Genomic DNA, 22,396 nt, shown 5'->3' with positions numbered 1-22,396 from the left:
GGAGGCAGGTGAGTAAATACTGTATATATATTTTTTTTTCAGTTACAAATTCTCAGGTCTAATTAAAATAGTGCAATGGACTATCTGATCTGCTTGTCAAATCAAAGACCAAGGTTGTGGCTTTTACCTCATCATTTTATAATGAATTTCATACAATAAGTCTATGTTCATTATTTTATTTTGTAGTTATCATTCTATGTTTATTATTTTATTTTGTAGTTTTACAGTGTTCAGCACATAAGTTTAGTATCTTTTGAGGAGACACTTACTTGGGTTTAAGAGTCCCTATACCCACAAAAATGTTCTCTGCACTGAGTGTAATGAATTAGAGAACATTTCACAGTTCCCACTGGTCCAAAAGAGGCTGTTGTTGTTTCCCTATATTTAAGTGAAATATTCACAGACCTTCTCTTTGGATTTTTCCATTCAGTATAGGCACTAGCAAATAGGGGGCTGTTAGAAGTGGAGCTAGTTTCTACAATTATCTACCCCTTACACATTTTTAAATATCCCATTCAGACTGAGTGCATGAAACATTTATCAGTACCGCAAACTAAATTTGAAAGTCAGATTGGGGCCAAAATATAAATGTGCATATTTAAAAAACATTGCTTCCTTTAAAAAAAAAAAAAGCAGGGTTAGTGCAAGGGACTCGATTTGCAACTTTAGCTTTGGAAGTAGGAAGGCTAAAATCCTTCATTTTAATTCCACAGTGAAATATAAGCCAATGTACAGTATATTATGAAAATAAATAATTAAAGTAATTTTTACAATGTTCAGCTTTTGGAAATGAAAACTGTAGCCACATTGAGTATGAATTAGTTTGGTATCATGGATAAAAGTCCAGAGAAATAAGTATCTCCTTCCTCTATGTTAGATGACTAATCTGCACTGCTTAATTATTTACTCTCATTCCAGCAATACATATTCAGCTGAACAGATGCTGCAATTTTATACGCAAGAAAGATTGCCATGTTTTCATAAATGCATTGGACATATTGGACAGTGTCTACTACCGCATTTAATACTGGCTGTGTCATGTACTTCTTCAGGAATTGCATTTGGCTTCCAATCTCTTTACCTTTAAAAGAAGATTTAAGACTCATCTCTTTAGCCAAGGCCTTCAATGCAAATTGTTTCTCTATTTGTGTTTTGGCTTCCCCTCCCCTCCCCTCCCCCCCCGGATTCCTTGTTTTATATTTTACTTATATAAAATATATAGTTATTAGATTCTCTAAGGCAGCTTAAATGTACATTTTAAACAGAAAGATGGGTTCTTAATAAGGAAAGAAACACTGTTTGAAGAAATAGCTTTATCTGTGCGTAAAGTAAAGAATCTCAGAACATTGGACAACAACAACAGTGTATCTTAAACACCATACAAAGGCAACGTGTTCCTCAAGGTATGAATGGCATGCAAAGTTCATTAACATTGCAGCACTCACTATGCTGATAACTAACAATGGATAAATAATATCTTCCTGTAAGGAGAAGTCCAAGTAGTTCTGAGATGAAAAAAACAAAACTTCGCAGGTAATACCTAGGATGTTTTGGCTACCATGTGAGACAGGACCCTGACCTGCATATCACAATTTCAATAGCATTGATGGGATTGTGTTTATCACAAATGCATACATGGCAAATGCTCCATTTCAATGATGACGAAGAAGGAGTATGGATAATGTGGTAAATAAGCCTGTTTTGACTGGCCTTACTACAGATCTCTTTTACCTGAAGGACCTCACCACTTAAATGAATAAATAAATACATACATACATACATACATACATACATACGGTACAATACAATACAATACAATACAATACAATACAATACAATACAATACAACAGAAACAAAAACAAAACCCTTTTTAAAATTACTTCCATAGATCTCCCTGTACAGATGTCCAAATATTCATGCACCGCAGCGGAGGGGGGGGGGAAGACACTGATTGAAATGAAATGTAAAGAACATTTAGTGAAGCTTTTCTTATTTGCTGCAGTGGAAGGATCCTGAAGATACCTGTCAGTACAAACAAATAGGGTGTTTCTCAAACTAGAACTCCAGTCAAAATTGCTCTCTCTTTATCCTGATCATCAGCCAGAATAACAGAACATACAAGAACAAAATTGCAGCTGTCCCATTGTGGTAATAGTCTAATCTATCTAATATAAGTATTGATTAAAGAACATCCAGAGAAAATGCCATAGACACATTTGGACTTGTATCTGAGCACGATGACATTGGAGTTACAAAAAGAGAAGCAACCTGAGTCCAGCATGAATTGCAGAACTAATCATTCCGGTAATCCAGACAATCATTCCTGTTTTTATTTCTATTTCCCTATTTGCTTCTCTATGGTAATGGTGTATTGCAAAGTGACCAACAGTAGCGTACTAATCAACAGACATGAATGAGACAAGCAGATGTTCTTTACCTATCACACAAATGAGCAAATACATAAAGTATATAAAATGAAATGTTCTTTCATCCAATCAAAAACTATGAGGCAATTTAGGAAGTTGGAAGCTACCATTTTAACGTGGGAGATTGTGGGAGTCAAACTATGGGAAGGCATACTGGTTGAAACCTATCCAGTCTGATCAAAATGAATACCAGGTGAAGCATAATTTGTGAATATCAGACAACATGAGGTCTATCAGTTATGTGCAGCCCGATTTTCTTCTCCAAACCATTGGAGGCCATTCTGAGAACGAATGTCAACAATTGGTATCATTGCTTTCCACAGGAACTGTAACTTCAGACCCATAATAGATCTAGCATGATCTTTAAAAATAAAAGAGTGCCCCCCTTTCCCTCAAAACCTGAAAAATGTAGAAAATCCTGGCTCAATCCATACATATGATATTATCAAGGAATGTAAAGTTCACCTTAGGCTTAAAGAAGGAATGAATGAATCATTAAGAAAAGAAAAGGGGGGGGGGGGAGAAAAGGTTACACAATCTTGAGCAAATGGGAAACATGAGGAAAAAATTCAAAATAATCCTGCTTTACTTTTCTTTAGGATAAGATGGCTTTCAAGGTCTGTAACCAAGTAAAGAATATTCTCAGAATCCCTGATATACCTGTTCCGTGACCTGGCCTGCCATGAAAGGCTGACAGAAATGAACTTACAATTTCCCCTTAATGGCCAAATTATTTCCAACCCAGGATTCACTGTATTTATGATTATTTCATAACAAAGGAAATAAGAAGCACTGTTAGTGAGCATTGCCTCCCTTCTTCTGAAAATATCTTGGTCTATAACATGTTTACTTTAAAAAAAAAAAAAGAAGGAAAAGAATATCAGACATTCTCCTATCTCTACTTCCTGAAGTAATATTATGTTGATGATCACGTGGGTATCTACATTCAATTTTGCATTAAGTGGAGCCTTTCTTTTCTAAATTCAGAAATAGAGGATTTTATTCTACACATAGTTTACAATGCATAGTAAATAAAGTTCCACATTACATTGTTTGCCCTGTTCATAGAATGTATGTGCTGATATGTTTCATATATGTTTCTTGTGCCACATTAGTTAAACAACTTTGAGAAATCTGCCACTCATCTACTTGGCTATGAAAAGTATTTATGCAGCCTGATCTCATCCAGTTAGAAAAGGGAACAGAAGAAAAAGCTGCAGGCATTCACTGTTGCTGTTCTTTAACATTTGCTGCCTGTTTCTGCAAATTGCTTGATTGTCCTGAAAAAGGATGTGATCAAATGAAATGGGGTCTCGCCCACACAATAATTAATCAGATTATTAGACTTTAGAGATCTACAAAACAGTTAAAGTCTATTTCTCTAGCTCCACCTTCCCCACTTCCTCCTTGTATAAAACTCCAAGAGCTTCCAAAACTGACAATTGTGTACGTAAAATAAATAGCAGTGCATAATCCATCTTCTGTTAAATGATTCAATAATTAAATCCTCACCACATTCAAAAGTATGTGCACCCAATTAGTTTACACCCACAATTTGTTTGCTTGCTTGCTTGTTTCATTGGGAGAAATAATAGCATGCCTGCATCTGGACAACAGTAAAATGTCAAAGTGCTTTAGTTCAGCCCTATAATCAATCTAAAATTATTTTAAAAAATAAAAGTGCAAAGTCAGCATTAGGTTCTCAATTCTTAATATGAGCATTTGTCAATATTGACATGGTAGAGTGTTCTTTTTTCCTGCTGATGAGTAATAGATGCCACCTAGGTGATGCCCCTAAGGTCTTCTTCCCAGTGGTACCGTTACTTTATTTAATGAAGATTTCAAAGTTATGGTGTCCCTACCTTGAGGTCATTCCTCATCATATTGATGGAAAGAAAAACCAGATACCAGCCCAGGAAAAATCAGTTAGCCAAGCATACCTCTCAGTCATAAGAAGGAGAATCTACTGAGACCATACAAGAAAGGATGACGGTAATCATTTCATTTCATTCCATGCTATATTATAACATTTAATCATCTTCTTTCTTATATGTAACAGTTGTAGAGCTAAACTAACTCAATGAGTAAGTAAAAGAAATGGATCGTCACTGCATGGAAGAACATGAATGAATAAGGACCTCAGTTCCATAAAAGTGCATGATATTTCTGCACCATCTCTTTTCTGAACAAAGGTAGCTGCGGAGAATAAGAACTCCAGTACATTAACATACAGGTGGATATTCGGTGATGGAAACAGATAAAAATGTACTGCAAATCTTATATATTTGCTAGTAATGCTGAAGTATAAATTACTACTTTTATTTATTTCACTAAAACTTTAGTGGACCTCAGTTCTATAGATCTGCACTGCTATTACCAAAAGCATAACACTTAGCTACTTAGAAGAGGCAATTATATTATGTAGATCTTATACATGGGGTGATCTAATTAAGTTCGGGACTCCTTTAATAATACAGATAAATTCATTAAGCTACTGTATGTTATATTGAAAATGTATTCACTATAATGTTTCTAACAACTGATTCGTGGTTTTTTTTTTTCTTCTTCTTCTTCTGAAGGGGCAGATAAATGTTGTAGCTGTTCAACATGTTAGGCTATTATTCATATTTTATATAATCAATGTTATTGCTTTCTGGAATCCTAGGGAAAATCCAGACACTTGATTTTTTTAAAAAAATATAGTGCCTAAAGTTTTACTGAACAAAGAATAAATAACCATATTTTCCCAGTAAGTCATTATGTATGTAATTATTATAGTTAGAATTAGTCTCTAGTTTGTATTATAGAGCAATGGACTAACAAAACCATCAAGTCATTCACGATTAATTATTCATTAAATTATAGATATAGTGTATACTTGGTCAAAAGTTCTGCCCAAACTATGCACAATTAGTTGGACCTAAAATAATGACCACCAAGATAACATCTCAGTTACAAATGTTTCAAAATGTTGAACTTGGATTAATTATTCAAAGATATGGTGTTTTCTCAAGGAAAAGTAGATTTTATGATGATCAAAGGAGTGGTTTCTTGTAAGTTTGAATGTACAGATCTCCCATATTTTCACACAGTGTTTCTATTGGCTTTAACATCATCTGGTATCAACATTTTGGGAACGAAGGAAAGAAGAGATAAATAGATACGTTTAGACATTATATTTATATTTAATTTCTACTTTAGTATAAACTTAAAGTTGATTTTTAATTTGATACTTGATATCAATTTTTTAAATATAAAACCACATCACTCTCTAGCATAACAGCATCAACAATACTGAAATGAAGAACAAGACTGCCATAATGGAATTTATCCTTGTTGGGCTATCTACAACCGCAGAAATACAGGTACTTCTCTTCTGGATATTCATGATCATTTATTCTACAGCCCTAACTGCCAACTTCTTCCTCATCCTTACCATATGCACTTTCAGGAAACTCCACACCCCCATGTATTTCCTCATTGTCAATTTGTCCTTAGTGAATGTATTCTCTATTTCAGTTACCACACCTAAATTGCTCCAGAGTCTTTGGACTGGAAGAAAGACAATCTCATTTTATGGTTGCTTTACTCAGGTCTTTCTGTTTATCTGGGCTTTGGGCACAGAACTTCTGCTTCTCTCCTTTATGGCTTTTGATCGCTATGCTGCTATCTGTCACCCTCTGCAGTACACCATGATCATGAGGAAGGAAGTCTGTTTTGCTATAGCAAATATTGTATGGATTGCTGGAATGATGAATTCTGCAGTCCATGCTTGCCTTATAATGAGACTCTCTTTTTGTAACTCCAACGTTATCAATCACTTCTTCTGTGATGTACCTCCATTACTGCACCTCTCATGCTCAGATACAAGTCTAAATGAGTCTATGGCATTTGTCTCAGATGTGGTATTTGGGATTGTTTGTTGTGGGTTGACTCTAACATCATATTTTTTAATCATAAGAGCTATCTGCAGAATCCGTTCCACTGAAGGGAAGAAGAAAGCATTCTCTACCTGTTCCTCACATTTTATTGTAGTCAGTATTCTCTACTCCTCAGTCATCTACACTTATATCAGACCCACTTCAGTCTACTCTCTAGACCAAGATAAGAAAATTGCTCTCCTTTATTCAGTGGTAACTCCTGTTGTTAATCCAGTGATATATTCATTGAGAAACAAAGATTTTACAGAAGGAATGAGCGCACTCATAGGGAGCATCAGGCTGTTCTGTAGACTTCAGTACAGAACTTTGTTCTAAAGCATCAGTCTGGAAAAAAGAAAGAAGAGAACAAAAAACCCTGTACAATTTGTACTTTCAATATAAAAAATAATACGATTCCTTTACTGTGCAGGTATTTTTTTTTTCTAGTCTGTATGTGAAAGTAAGGTATCTGATAGAACATATGACCTATAAAAATCATGGATGCTTAACATTTTGTTTTGTTTTGGTATTTCATTTAAATGTACAAAGGTCTATGAGCATAATGAGCAGATAAGATATATCTATCTATCTATCTATCTATCTATCTATCTATCTATCTATCTATCTATCTATCTATCTATCTTATCTGCTCATTATGCTCACAGACTTTTGTCCTTTTCCTGACTTGTTAATAACTCTACAGCATTTAAAACATGGGCACTCTGAATAATCTTGCTCCCAATGACAAATGATGTCACCCAGGCCAGGGTTCTGACTCACATTAGTCTGGTGGGTTTTTTTGTTTTTTGTTTTGGTCTTACTCATAGTTGTGCAGATTATGCAAATGCTAACCAGAAGATGTCATTGAGTCATGGCAGCAGGATGCAAGATACTGACATGATGTCCCCATACTTTGTGTTACAGTATATCTCAACGTTGCATTAGGCTAAAATATTTGCAAAACAGTCTAAATGTGTATGTGTGCATGTATAGGAAGGAAGGAAGGAAGGAAGGAAGGAAGGAAGGAAGGAAGGAAGGAAGGAAGGAAGGAAGGAAGGAAGGAAGGAAGGAAGGAAGGAAGGAAGGAAGGAAGATGAATTACAAATGGAGAAATTTTTCCCATTTAAGGCCTGGCTAAAGAGGTTTGTCTTAAGTGGTCTTCTAAAGGCAACGGCAAAGACATTGGAGGCCAAAACAAGTTCCTATGGTATGAAGTAGATACTGTAATGAATACCAGATGGGGAATAGTCCCCAATGAGTTTCTAAAGGCAGAATAATTTTTAAATATGTTAACATCAACCTGTTAACATCAATGCAGATTCATTCATATCTTTATTTGAATTTATTAGCTGCCCAGCACCAATGCACTCTGGGTGGCATACCAAACCAAATAAAACCATAAAAATGGAGAAATATTGTCAGCCCTTTAAGTTAGTCCAGACCAAAAGCACCAACCATGAGTACCAATACTACATTTATTGTAAGGTTATAATAACAGAATCTTGCAAGTTTAAAAGTACTTCTCCAACTCTTACTTTTACTCTCCGCAAAACTAGGGAAGATAACTTGTGAGACACGTTCTCCCCTCCCCCTCCTTCAGCCTCACATTTCACTTGTCAGACCATTTACCAGGCTGCTGCTCTTCCTCCTTTCTCCCAAGGTCATTCCAACATATCATTACACACATAAAACATCACACCACACAGTCAGCCCAGATGAAAATATCCAAATCTTTCAAAAAGTCCATAAGGTGATCTTGTTATTCTGTACTGCCTCATACTACCCCAACTAGAGGCTTTGAAAACTTTCCAACATAGTCATGGAGTCCACAAATTATAGCAGTCAATCATGATGTCACAAATGCCTGAGTATTCAAGTTATGAGCAGAATATAATCCTACTATTACATGCAAACTGATTGAATTCTAAAATCTAATATTCCTATATTTGGAATCTTAGATGCATTCCTGAATATCCTGATAACATTATCAATCTCTCTATACCATCTCCAATTCTCAAGGAAAGTGCAATGGCCAGATTTCTACCCGGCAGGATCCTTAGGTTTTGTGGCTGAATTTTGAAATCAAGTTCTGCCATGATCATCAAGTCGTGATGTAAATTAGGCCTGAGCAATCAGAAAATGATTGCACTGCAATCTTGCTCTTAAAAAAATAAAAGAAAAAAAAAGTAATTAAATAATTGAACTGAGAAAGTTATGGCTGGACTGAGATCTTCAGAAAGAGTGAGGTCTGATGTTCAAAGATCATAAGGCAAAGTATGAAGCAGTGTGTCAAGATGATGTAAACCAGGATGAGAAGTAGAGTGAACAATGTTTTGTTTACTAGAATGAGGTAGATATCCTTTTCTCTTCACTCCTCTCATTATTAATTGATTGATTGATTTAGATTTTCTTCCAAAAATCTAGCTTCTGCCAGGAATATTTGGAAAGCAATCTTGGAGTAATAATGACAATGCCCGAAAGGTATCTTTCTTAATTGTCCCATCACTTCATACCAAGAAATCTCCCAATAGCCCTGTCTTGGTTCCCAAGGCATGTTTATAATTGGAGCAAACCAGTTCTCAGTGGCCACTATGATGGTAGAAAGAAATGGGAACTGATCCCTGCCAGATGCGAAACCAAAGCATAATTCCAAAGTTCAAAGAAGGGGGAAAGATCAGAAATTTCCAGAATAATAGCTATGAAGGCAAGTATTTCATATAATCATTTTCTTCCTATATTTACCTGAACCATCAAATAGTTTTGAGGTCTTAATGAGGGTTAACATATTGGTGGATAGAAATATGTCATCTGAGTCTAAGCTTCGGTCTAGAAGTAGTCTACTTAAATTATACAATTGTAGTCAGTGTGATTTGTTGGTAATACCTAACTTTATAACAAACTGTAGTCCTATCATGCTCATCCTTACAATCATGTTATCAAGCTACATTTATCATCTGTATCCAGCTGATAACTCCAAGTCCTGGGTGGTTATGAAGACTGATCTGCCTTTTCATGGAATTTGGTGTAACTTTGCAGGCTCAGTCAGCACTTGGAATAAGTGGAAGATGATTTGATGAAAGCTTCTCTTCCAGTCCTTCTGCTGGCAGTGCTGGTTAAAGCTACAGGGGTGGCTTCTGAAATGAAGCAAAAGAAAAAAGAAGGAAAAAAAAAAAAGCATTGCAGACACTTCTTTTTGTATTTAGAAGTATGCAACAGGTTGAAAGCAACACTTTGCCCCAAGGCGTGGGAGATTGAAGTACTCAATTAAATATTGTAGAAACCCAGTAAGACTTACTCAATGATTTTATGAGAGTCTGTTCAGAATTAAGTGTAAAAAATAAAAGGGTAGAGGAATTTGCTTTTTGTTACAGTGTAAGAGAGAGAGAGAATAATGGCAATATCCTGTTATTATTTGATACATTTCTGGCTTCGATTCAAAGGGACTTTCCTTTCCTGACAAAAGAGCTTTCTCAAATAGAAAATACAGCTTTGGAAAAGAAAGGCTACTGTTCTCTCTTTTAAAATCTTAAAAAAGATTTTTTTTTCTTATGGGTCAAATATTCAGCAAAGTTTCTACCTTTCATGTTACTGGTTCTTGGCAGGTTTGAAGTCAGATAAAATCAGTTTGCAGACAGATGTAATCCACAGCTCAAATAGTAATGCTTCCTTCCCTTTATCCCTCCCCAATTCTTCTTCTTCTTCTAATGATGGAAATGTGGTTGAAACTGGGAGGGACTACAGTTCTTTGGTTCACCTTTACAATTAGGAGAATATTTTGTAATGTCTTGGGAAAGAATGTTTCCCAATGTCTACGAAAAGTTCAAAGTTCATTGGCAACCTGTTTGTTTGTTTATTTGTTTATTTGTTTATTTGTTTATTTGTTTATTTGTTTATTTGTTTATTTGTTTATTTGTTTATTTGTTTATTTGTTTATTTGTTTATTTGTTTATTTGTTTATTTGTTTATTTGTTTATTTGTTTATTGTAGTGGAGCAGGTTGGAGGGGTATCATGATAACTGATTCATGAAATACAATTTGTTTGTGTAGGCTGTCAACATCAGAGACTTTGAGAGAAAGAACCATTCATCTATCAGGGAATTCGTGTTGTTAGGCTTAACAAGTTCTCCTGAAATACAGACACTTCTATTCTGGTCCTTCATATTTTGCTACGTTATAGCTCTAGTGGGTAACTTCCTTCTTATTTCTATCATATGGACTTCGAAGAAACTTCACACTCCAGTGTATTTCCTCCTTGTCAATCTGTCCTTGGTGAATGTGCTCTCCATCTCAACCACAACTCCCAAATTGCTGCAGACTCTTTTGGCACTTAAAATGACCATCTCATTTTATGGCTGCATCATGCAGGTCTATTTTTTCATATTTTTCCTGGTGACAGAACTTCTGCTGCTGACAAGCATGGCTTTTGACTGCTACGTTGCTATCTGTTACCCTCTGCAGTATACTGTTATCATGAGAAAGGAAATTTGCGCTGCTATAGCTGTTGGAGCATGGGTTTCAGGATTGATCAATTCTGCAATTCAGTCTGGGCTTGTCCTACAACTATCCTTCTGTGAATCCAATATTATCAATCATTTCTTCTGTGACCTGCCTCCACTTTTAAAGCTATCATGTTCAGACACCAGCTTGAATGAAACTATGGCTTCTGTGGCAGATATAATTTTTGCTGTTTTCAGTTGTGGACTGACTCTAACGTCATATGGATTTATTATCAGGACCATCTTCAGGATCCGTTCCACCGAAGGGAAGAAGAAAGCATTCTCCACATGTTCCTCCCATCTTATTGTGGTTAGTTTTTACTTTTCCTCAGTCATCTACACATATATCAGGCCCACTTCAGTCTATTCTTTGAACAAAGACAAATACATTTCTCTCCTTTATTCAGTGGTAACCCCAGTTATTAATCCAGTCATATATTCACTAAGAAACAAAGAAGTAAAAGAAGCTCTCAAGGACTTTATTGGAGGAGGTAGAATGTTCCCAAGAGTTCAACATTAATATCTATAAATCTCTTCAATTTCAGTTTAGTGGGTAGAGAGGGAAGATGGATTGAAAAATATTTGGCAGGAACATATATACATTTGAACATTTGTGAGAACAGTTGCAGTATTTATGTCATGCGGTGGTCAATTCTGGACAGTGTGTCTTATATTAAAGTAAGAACAAGAATAGTAACAATGATATGAGTTCTGATGCAGCCATGTATCATAATTTTAATAATGCTCTAAAGAAAATTATAGAAATTGAGAAGTTAACTCATAGTTATAGGTACAAGCAAGCCTACATAATGGACTGTGAGAGGAACTATCTACCTAGCTGTATGAATAAACCAAATACACTTTGAAAGGAACTCTTAATTCCAACTACACACAAACATGTGCCTCTAGACTCTGCCTCTACTCCCCCACCCCTTCAATGAGTACAAAATTATGATATGGATCATAATTTAATTACTGCCATTTAAGCAAATAATACTTTACAAAGAAAAAGAGTTTGCCACCTAAAAGACTTAGAGAATCAAAATCCAAACTGAAGGACACCAGATGAAGAGGAACAGAAATGGAGGCAGGTGAGTAAAGTACATGTAGTTTATTCATTCATTCATTCATTCATTCATTCATTCTTCTATTTTTCAGTTACAAATTCTCAGGTCTAATCAAAATAATACAGTGGATTGTCTGATCTGTTTGTTCAAACCAAAGGCCATTCAAACAGCACTACTAGCACATTGTGACCACCCAGGATTCCTTCCTCATGATCCAATGTTATCTATCACTTCTTCTGTGATGTGCCTCCATTACTGCACCTCTCATGCTCAGATACAAGTCTAAATGAGTCTATGGCATTTGTCTCAGATGTCATATTTCGGATTGCTTGTGGTGGGTTGACTCTAACATTATACTTTTTTCATACAGTAATAAGAGCTATCTTAAGCACCTGTTCCACAGGGGGAGGGTGGGAGGGAGGGAGGGAGGGAGGGAGGGAGGAAGGAAGGAAGGAAGGAAGGAACGAAGGAAGGAAGGAAGGAAGGAAGGAAGGAAGGAAGGAAGGAAGGAAGGAAGGAAGATAAATTACGAATGGAGAAAGTGTTCTTATTTAAGGCCTAGCTAAAGAGGTATGTCTTAAGGGATCTTATAAAGGCAAAGGCAAAGATACTGGAGGCCAAAAGAATTTCCTCTGGTATGAAGTAGATACCATAATGAATACTAAATTAGTGCCCAATGAATTTCTAAAAGCAGAATAATCTTTAGAAGAGCCACTCCTCTGGATGATTATAGAAAAGGAAGTTCTCAATGGAATCAGCCACTTCTTAAACATACCGTATTATCATCAATGTGTTAATATCAACACAGATTCATTCATCTATTTATTTGAATTTATTAGCTGCCCAGCCCAGTGGACTCTGGGTGGCATACCAAACCAAACAAATCCATAAAAACATATTGTCAGCCCTTTGAGTTAGTCCAGACCAGAACCACCAACCATGAGAACCAATACTACATTTATTGTAAGGCTATAATAACAGAATCTTGCAAGTTTAAAAGTAGTTCTCCAACTCTTACTTTTACTCTCCCCAGAACTAGGGAGGATCATTTATGAGACACTTTCTCCATCCCCTACTTCAGCCTCAGATTTCACTTGTCAGACCATTTACCAGGCTGCTGCTCTTCCTTCTTTTCCCAAGGTCATTCCCACATATCATTACACAGATAAAACATCACACCACACAAACAACCCAGATGAAAATGTTATTATAAAGAACAGATTTCAAAGAAAGCAGGAGCCCCAGAAATACAGTACTACATTCATATATCAACTGCAGGCCTGGACCAAATCCAGGTTTTAAGAGATTTCTGGAACCCTAGGAGAGCGCTGCCCTTATCTCTGGGGGTGGGGTAGACTGTGCTCTTCCAGAGGATTGGGGCTGCATTCAAGAAGGCATGCTTCCTCGGTCCCACAAGGTGACAACGTTTAATAGAGGGGACCTAGAATTCACCCACTCTGTCAGAATGCACTGGGCAGGCAGAAACAATTGGAGACAAGCAGTCTTCAGATGTCCAGATCTTTCAAAAAGTCCATAAGGTGATCTTGGTATTCTGTACTGCCTCATACTACCCCAACTAGAGGTTTTGAAAACTTTTCAAAATAGTCACGCATTCCACAAATTGAAGCAGTCAATCATGATGTCACAAATGCCTGAGTATTCAAGGTATAAGCAGAATATAATCCTACTACTACATGTTTACTAAGTATTCTGCATTACATAAAGAGAAGAAAGATACAAGCACCTGAACACCATGAATGTTCCCACAATTATTGTAGTATAAGCTGCTATTACAAAAGAAATGTGTTATTTAAAAATTCTGCATGGACTTTCATAAGAACAAGAAAAAATACCAAGATCAGTTTTATTCATATTTAATTATCACAGATGTCTTGCAAACTGACTGAATTTGAAAATCTAACATTCCTATATTTGGAATCTTAAATGCATAACTACATCTCATGAGAATATCACAAATCTCTCTCTGCAATCTCCAGTTTTCCAGGAAAGTGCAATGGCCAGATTTGTACCCAGCAGCATTCTGAGATTTTATGGCTGAATTATGAATCAAGTTCTGTCATGATCATCAAGTCATGATGTAAATTAGGCCTGAGCAATCAGAAAATGACTACGCTGTAATCTTGCTCTTAAAAAAAAAAAAGAGTAACTAAATAATCGAACTGAGAAAGTTATGGCTGGACTGAGATCCTCAGAAAGAGTGAGGTCTGATGTTCAAAGACCATAAGCCAAAGTATGAAGCAGTGTGTAAACATGGTCACAACCAGGATGAGAAGTAGAGTGAACAGTGTTGTTGTATACTAGAATGAGGTAGATTTTCTTTTCTGTTCACTCTTGTCATTACTGATTGATTGATTGATTGATTGATTTTGATTTTATTCCAAAAATCTAGCTTCTGCCAGGAATATTTCAAAAGCAAGTTTAGAGTAATAATTGCGATGCCCCAAAGGTACCTTTCTTAATTGTCCCATTTTTTTTTTTTTTAATCTGCGCTCAGTCGTTACCGACTCTGCAGTGACTGCTTGGACGGGTCCTTTGCAGTTTTCAAGGCAAGGTGTTTCAGAAGTGGTTTGCCAGAGCCTCCTTCCTAGAGCAGAGCCCAGCTGGTGAGCACAGGAGGCGGGGTTTCTGTTGCTTTTAGCCCTTTTTTGGGGCGAGTGCAGTTTTTCGCACTTACCGGCAACTGTTCCCGGCTCCTTTTGCAAGGCGCTGCCAGCATTTTTCCTCCCACTGGAGTGAGAGTACCCATTTATCTACTCACGTGAGTTTTTGACCTGTTGGGTTGACAGGAACTGGGAAGGAAACAGGAGCTCACCCTGTTAACGCAAAGGGTGGACTCGAACCTCTGAAGCGTCAACCATTTCTGGCCAGGAACTTTCAGCGTCATTAAGCCGCTGCGCCACCGCGTCCCCCAATTGTCCCATTACTTCATACCAAGAAATCTCCCAATAGTCCTGGCTTGGTTCCCAAGGCATGTTTATAATTGGAGCAAACTACTTATCAGCAACCATTATGATGGTAGAAAGGAATAGGAAGTGATCCTTGCCAAATACAGAACCTAAGAATAATTCCAAAGTTCAAAGAAGGGAGAAAGATCAGAAATTTCCAAAATAATAGCTATGAAGGCAAGTATGTCATATAATCATTTTCTTCCTATATTTACCTGAAACATCAAATAATTTTGAGGTGTTAATGAGGGATACGATATTGGTGGATAGAAATCTGTCATCTGACTAAGCTTCGGTCTAGAATTAGTCTACTTAAATTATACAGTTTTAGTCAGTGGGATTTGTTGGTAATACTTTACTTTATAACTAACTTTAGTCCTATCATTCTCATCCTTACAATCATGTTATCAAGCTACATTTATCATCTGTATCCAGCTGATAACTCCAAGTCCTGGGTGGGTATGAAGACTGATCTGCCTTTTCATGGAATTTGGTGTAACTTTGCAGGCTCAGTCAGCACTTGGAATAAGTTGAAGATGGTTTGATGAACGCTTCTCTTCCAGTCCTTCTGCTGGGAGTGCTGGTTAAAGCTACAGGGGTGGCTTCTGAAATGAAGCAAAAGAAAAAAGAAAAAAAAAAAAGCAATGCAGCCACTCCTCTTTGTATTTAGAAGTATACAGCACATTGAAAGCAACACTTTACCCCAAAGTGTAGGAGATTGAAGTACCCCTTTGAAATGTTGTACAGACCCAGAAAGACTTGCCAAGTAATTTTATGACAGTCTATGCAGAATTAAGTGTAACAAATAAGAGGGTAGAGGTATTTGCTTTTTATAAAGTATAAGAGAGAGAGAGAAGGAAGGAAAGTATTCTTTTATTATTTTATACATTTCTGGTTTTGATTCAAAGGGGCTTTCCTTTTCTGACAAAAGAAGTTTCCTTAATAGAAAATACAACTTAGGAGAACCAAGGTCCCCAGTTCTCTCTTTTAAAATCTTAAAAAAAGATGTATTTATTTGTTTCTTTGTTTATTTATTATGGGTCAAATATTCAGCAAAGTTTCTAGCTTTCTTGTTACTGATTCTTGGCAAGCTTGAAGTCAGATAAAATCAGTTTAGAGACTCCTTTAATCTACAGCTCATATAGTAAGGGTCCTTCCCCACATCCCTCCCAAATTTTTTTCGTCTTCCAATGGTGGAAATGTGTTTGAAAGTGGGACGGAACATAATTGTTTGGTTCACCTTTACAATTATGAGAATATTTTGTAATATCTCATTGTTTCCCAATGTCTACAAAAAGTTCAAAGTTCATTGGCAACCTATTTATTTATTTATTTATTTATTTATTTATTTATTTATTTATTTATTGTAGTGGAGCAGGTTGGAGAGAAGTTGGAGGGGTATCATGATAACTGACTCATGAAATACAATTTGTTTGTGTAGGCTGTCAACATCAGAGACTTTGAGAGAAAGAACCATTCATCTATCAGGGAATTCGTGTTGTTAGGCTTAACAAGTTCTCCTGAAATACAGACACTTCTATTCTGGTCCTTCATATTTAGCTACGTTATAGCTCTAGTGGGTAACTTCCTTCTTATTTTTATCATATGTACTTCTAAGAAACTTCATACTCCAATGTATTTCCTCCTTGTCAATCTGTCCTTGGTGAATGTGCTCTCCATCTCAACCACAACTCCCAAATTGCTGCAGACTCTTTTGTCATACAAAAGCACCATCTCATTTTATGGCTGCATCACGCAGGTCTATTTTTTTGTATTGTTCCTAGTGACAGAACTTCTGCTGCTGACAAGCATGGCTTTTGACCGCTACGTTGCTATCTGTTACCCTCTGCAGTATACTGTTATCATGAGAAAGGAAATTTGCGCTGCTATAGCTGTTGGAGCATGGGTTTCAGGATTGATCAATTCTGCAATTCAGTCTGGGCTTGTCCTACAACTATCCTTCTGTAAATCCAATATTATCAATCATTTCTTCTGTGACCTGCCTCCACTTTTTAAGCTCTCATGCTCAGACACCAGCTTGAATGAAAATATGGTTTCTGTAGGAGATATAATTTTTGCTGTTTTCAGTTGTGGACTGACTCTAACATCATATGGATTTATTATCAGGACCATCTTCAGGATCCGTTCCACCGAAGGAAAGAAGAAAGCATTCTCCACATGTTCCTCCCATCTTATTGTGGTTAGTTTTTACTTTTCCTCAGTCATCTACACATATATCAGGCCCACTTCAGTCTATTCTTTGAACAGAGACAAATACATTTCTCTCCTTTATTCAGTGGTAACCCCAGTTATTAATCCAGTCATATATTCACTAAGAAACAAAGAAGTAAAAGAAGCTCTCAAGGACTTTATTGGAGGAGGTAGAATGTTCCCAAGAGTTCAACATTAATATCTAAAAATCTCTTAAATTACAGTTTGATGGGTGGGTGGGGAGGGAAGATTGATTGAAACATATTTGGCAGGAACAAACAAACATTTGAACATTTGTGAGAATAGTTACAGTATATAATACATGTGGTGGTCAATTTTGGACAGTGTGGCTTATGTAAAAGTAACAACAAGGGTAATAACAATGATATGAGTTATGATGCAGTCATGTATCATAATTTCATATATGCTCCAAAGGAAATCATAGGAATTGAGACATTAACTTGTTGTAGCTCTAAGTGCAAGGGAGCCTATATAACCGACTTTGAGAGGAACTATCAATCCCAGCTGTACGAATAAACCAAATACACTTTGAAAGGGCCTCTTAATTCCAACTACATATAAACTAAATACACCTGAAAAGTATGCTGTGGAATCTTAAAAACCAACATGTGCCTCTACACTCTCCCCGTACTCTCCCTGCCCCCCATGGCTACAAAATGTTTTTCTATATTTATGCATGAGGGGGGACCCCCCCCCAAAAAACACCCACAGAATTATCTTCTGGAAAGTGAGCCTCTTGTAGTACAGGCTTCCCTCACTAGGTGAGTGTTCTAGGAACCCACCTGCATCAGTGTACCAGCTGGTGTTGTGAGAGGCTGCGTTCAGCTTCAGTGAGTTAGTTTTTTTAAAGAGACCCTTTTAATGAGTTTTCCTATTTCGTGATGGGTGATTCGTGCCTCACTTGCTGACATCTGAACAAAGAGACAATCACTTGACTGTGTGCTGTGCTTTGAAGGAGCAGTTGGAGGCCGACCCTGATTTTTTTTCGAAAGTCAAAACGGAGATGAATCTTGGTGCTTCGCCTATGACCCCAAAATGAAACAGCAATCCAGCCAACGGAAAACTGCGACATCCCCACGACCCAAAAAAGCACAAGTGAAGTTAAATGTGAAAACAATGATCTTTTTTTTTTTTTAATGTGAGAGGGATTGTCCACTTGGAATTTGTTCCTCTAGGTGAAATAGTCAACCAAGGTTTTTATCTGGACGTTCTGAGAAGGTTGCATCACGATTTCTGGAAGAAACGTCCTGAATTGTGGCAAACAGGTGACTGGTTCTCCCACCATGACAATGCACCTGCAGACACTATGCTGAGTGTTCTGCAGTTTTTGACCAAAAATGGCATGACCCTTGTGGCCCACCCTCCCTATTCACCCGATCTCGCCCCGTGTGACTTTTTCTTGTTTCCCCAGATGAAAAAAGTCCTCAAAGGGAAACGTTTTGCCAATGTGGCGGAGGTGAAACAAAAAATGGCAGAAACACTAAAAGGCATCAAAACTGATGAGTTCAAAACCTGTTTTGAGCAGTGGAAAAAACATCTTGATAGGTGTATTGCATTAAACAGAGAGTACTTTGAAAGTGGCTGAAGGTTGAACATGTAAAAATAAATACATGATTTTTTATAAATAAATTCTGCTTTTTTGGGGTCCCCCCTTGTATGTATATCTAATGCATTTATTAAATTTCTAACATCTAGTCTTAGATGTTCAAGATCACTGAACAGTTGTAAAACAATAACTGTTAACGGTGGTTTGTTGAAGAATCCAAAGAGGCCTTGCTTGCACCTCCTATAAATTATAATATTGTGACTAAGCAACAAGCAAAGAAGTTTACCAAGAAACCACCTTTTTTCTCCAAGATGACAGTTCTGGATGTTCCTATGTTCCTTCCCCATTCCTCCAAATTTTTTCTTCTCTTCTCTTTTTTCCTTGGCCCATTAAGACCGACTAATCTACGAGATTTTATTCTTCCTGGGCCATGTTGTGAAAATGTCCAGCAATTCATTGGAGTAATCATACTGATAAACCACTGATGATAATTATGATATAGATTATAATTTATTTATTGTCATTTATGCAATTAATACTTTATAAAGAATAAGAGTTTGCCACCTAAAAGACTGATATCAGCAAAATTGGAGTTAATTGATAGAGTTGGAATCAGACCGGGGTCATAAACTATTAGACTTGCACCCCTCAATAGAACATGATAACAATCTCTGTGGTTAAGTCTACAATTTGGCCAGAAAAGGCAAATGTTGATCAGGTGTGAAATCAGGTATTAAGTCTGTTAGCTCTTGGAGATAGAAGTAAGGAAGAAGTATGTAGATGTGAAACCACATAAGAGCTAAAAGATCAATGTTCCAAAACCACTAAGTGTCCCAGATACCGAAAACCACCAGTTGCCATGGACACAGACAGATGGTTTGAAAATATGTTATGTTATTATGGGATGGCAGTTATTAAATGTGCATGCTCAACTATGTAACCAATCATGTAATCTCTGATATGGATGCTGTTTTTGAAAAGGTATAAAAGATTTATGCTTTCTAATTTCAGGGTTCTTCTTCTTGGGAAGAAGCCCTCACTTACTAAGCTGCCTTAATAAATGAGTAACTGAGTTTCCTGAGTCCAGTCTTCCATTGGGTTAAAGGGCTGGGCTGAAACCATGATTTTTGTGGCCAACAAGACTTTTAGAATCAAAATATAAACTGAAGAAGGACATCAGATGAAGGAGAACAGAAATGGAGGTAGGTTTATATATATATATATATATATATATATATATATATATATATATTTATTATTTATTTATTTATTTATTTATTTATTTATTTATTTCAGTTACAAATTCGCAGGTCTAATTAAAATACTACAATGGACTATCTGATCTGCTTGTTCAAACCAAAAGCCATCCAAACAGCATTACTAGCACATTATGACCACCCAGTGGTTTCAAGGAGTTCCATAAGTGAAGCATAAATGAAATATTGTCCTGAACTCTTCTTTCAATAGTATATGGCCTCTGAATGTTGAAGTTAACTGATGAATCTGAAAAACTCTGATGGGCCTATTCTCCCAATTTTACATTATACTCATCTTTCATAAGCTACAAGTTGTGGCTTTAACCTCATCTTGTTATAATGAATTCCATACATTAATTCTATGTTCATTATTTTATTTTGTAGTTATAATTCTATGTTTATTATTTTATTTTAATAAAATAATAAACTGTAGTTTTACGGTGTTCAACACATACATTTAGTATGTATAAAGGAGACATTTAATTGGGTTTAAGAATCCCTGTGCCCACAGATAATTCTCTGCACCAAGTGTAATGAATTACAGAATTTTGTAGAGTTCCCAGCTGGTCCAAATTTGTTTCCCCCCCCCCCCCCAAATTTAAGCGAGATATGCATAGACCTTCTCTTTGGATTTTTCCATTCAGTATAGGTACTAGCAAATAGGGGGCTATTAGAAGCAAAGCTAATTTCTACAACTTTGTACTGCTTACACATTTTTAAACATCCCGTTCAGACAGAGTGCATGAACCATTTATCAGTACCGTAAACTAAATGTGAAAATCAGTTTGGGGCCAAAGTATAAATGTACATATTAAAAAAAAAAAGTTGCTTTCTTTAAAAAAAAAGCAGTGTTAGTACAAGGAATTCAATTTGTAACTTTAATATTGAAAGTAGGAAGGCTGAAAACATTCACTGTAATGCTGCAGCAAAACAGAAACCAGTGTATATTGCGAAAATAAATAAACAAAATAATGTTTAAAATGTTCAGCTTTTGGAAATGAAAACTGTAGCCACTTTGAGCATGACTTAAATGGGTACTAGGGATAAAAGTCCAGAGAAATAAACATCTCCTTCCTCTATCTTAGATGACTAATTTGCACCGGTTAATTATTTACTCTCCTTCAGGCTACACATGTTCAGCTGAACAGACACTGCAGTTTTATAAGCTGGAAAGGCCTCTTCAGGACTCCAAATTTTATACACATGTAACTTTCGTACAGTAACCAACCTGAGGTCTTGCATTTGGAGGCACTGACACTACAGGAAAAGCAAATAAAACAAAAAACTTACGAAGGACAAGACAGCTATCAAGAACAAAAAAGAATTAGGTAAAAGAACAAAAAAGAATAAAGCTCCAAATTTCACTACATGTCACTTCAAAAAATTTCATCTCCTGCCTTTGGTCAATTGTTCCAAATTAGAAAAACATATACAGTAGTCCTCAGTTAATGACTGCTGTGTTTAATGACTGTTTCAACTTACAACAGTGCTGAACAAGTAGTTTTACAAACAAGTTCTCAAACTTACAACCGTTCCCGTATCTCCACAGTCACATGATGGCATTTTGGACGCTTTGCAACTGGTGCATATTTACAATGGTTGCAGTGTCCTGTGGTCATGTGATTGCCATTTGTGAGCTTCTCAGCCAGCTTCCGACAAGCCAAGTCCATGTAGGAGCTGGCAGTAAGTTGCAAGTTGCAGTCACATGAAGTCATACTTAATGACCATAGGTGATTCACTTAACAACTGCAGCAGAACTGATATCATAAGTCCAGCACGGTCACATGATGTTCTGCTTAACAAGAATGTTGCTTAGGAACAGAGTTGCTGGTTCCAGTTGTGGTTGTTAAGTGAGGACTACCTGTATGAGACATTCATTTTAGACATAAACTTTCCTCCTCCTCCTCCTCCTCCTCCTCCTCCTCCTCCTCCTCCTCCTCCTCCTCCTCCTCCTCCTCCTCCTCCTTTTATGTTGTATTTCTTTCATTTGTTAATAACTCTACATCATTTAAAACATGGGCACTCTGGATCATCTTATTCCCAATGACAAATGATGTCACTCAGGCCAGGGTCCTGACTCACACTGAAGCCAACACATGTATAAACATATCTGCTTAGGGTGGTGGGTTTTTGTTGTTGTTGTTTTTTGGTCCTACTCAGAATTGTGCTGATTATACAAATGCAAACCAGAAGATGTAATTTGAGTCATGGCAGCTGAATGCAAGATACTGACCTGGTGTCCCCATAATGTCTGTTACAGTATATCTCTACATTGCATTAGGCTCAGATATTTACTGTGTTTTCAAAAAAGTCTAAATGTATCACGTTTTGTGTCTTTGTTACTGTATTTTGTCCCTTCATCCTTTGAATCACTATATTGTATTTATGTGGCATTCATTATAGTACATTGTTGCTGTTGCCAGATAATCAGAGATTCTTCAGTGTATGCCAAATAAATTATTTCTTTGAATGGAATGCATTTATTT

General features: G+C 36.6%; 3 protein-coding genes across 3 annotated transcripts; all 3 read left to right on the top strand.

Moving 5' to 3' along the window:
* Window positions 1-5,726: 5,726 nt before the first annotated feature.
* Window positions 5,727-6,683, top strand: LOC148215596 (olfactory receptor 13G1-like). Its single transcript, XM_088143019.1, has one exon. The coding sequence runs from the start codon at window positions 5,727-5,729 to the stop codon at window positions 6,681-6,683; it is 957 nt and encodes a 318-aa protein (XP_087999145.1).
* Window positions 6,684-9,045: 2,362 nt separating this feature from the next.
* Window positions 9,046-11,363, top strand: LOC148215595 (olfactory receptor 5F1-like). The gene is made up of 2 exons (XM_088143018.1): window positions 9,046-9,051; window positions 10,395-11,363. Exons 1-2 carry the CDS (start codon window positions 9,046-9,048, stop codon window positions 11,361-11,363), a joined length of 975 nt encoding a protein of 324 aa, XP_087999144.1.
* Window positions 11,364-15,047: 3,684 nt separating this feature from the next.
* Window positions 15,048-17,286, top strand: LOC148215594 (olfactory receptor 5F1-like). The gene is made up of 2 exons (XM_088143017.1): window positions 15,048-15,053; window positions 16,318-17,286. The coding sequence occupies exons 1-2, from the start codon at window positions 15,048-15,050 to the stop codon at window positions 17,284-17,286; spliced, it is 975 nt and encodes a 324-aa protein (XP_087999143.1).
* Window positions 17,287-22,396: the final 5,110 nt, after the last annotated feature.

Source organism: Python bivittatus, unplaced genomic scaffold (assembly GCF_059951505.1).
Source record: "Python bivittatus isolate LINGU-HERP-01145 unplaced genomic scaffold, Pbiv_v1 ctg000470_np1212, whole genome shotgun sequence".
NCBI classification, from domain to species: Eukaryota; Metazoa; Chordata; class Lepidosauria; order Squamata; family Pythonidae; genus Python; species Python bivittatus.
This window is presented reverse-complemented; position numbering and strand designations above follow the sequence as displayed.

Excerpts from the sequence above, each read along its gene's own strand:
- LOC148215596 (XM_088143019.1), top strand. The coding sequence starts at position 5,727 with ATGAAGAACAAGACTGCCATAATGGAATTTATCCTTGTTGGGCTATCT.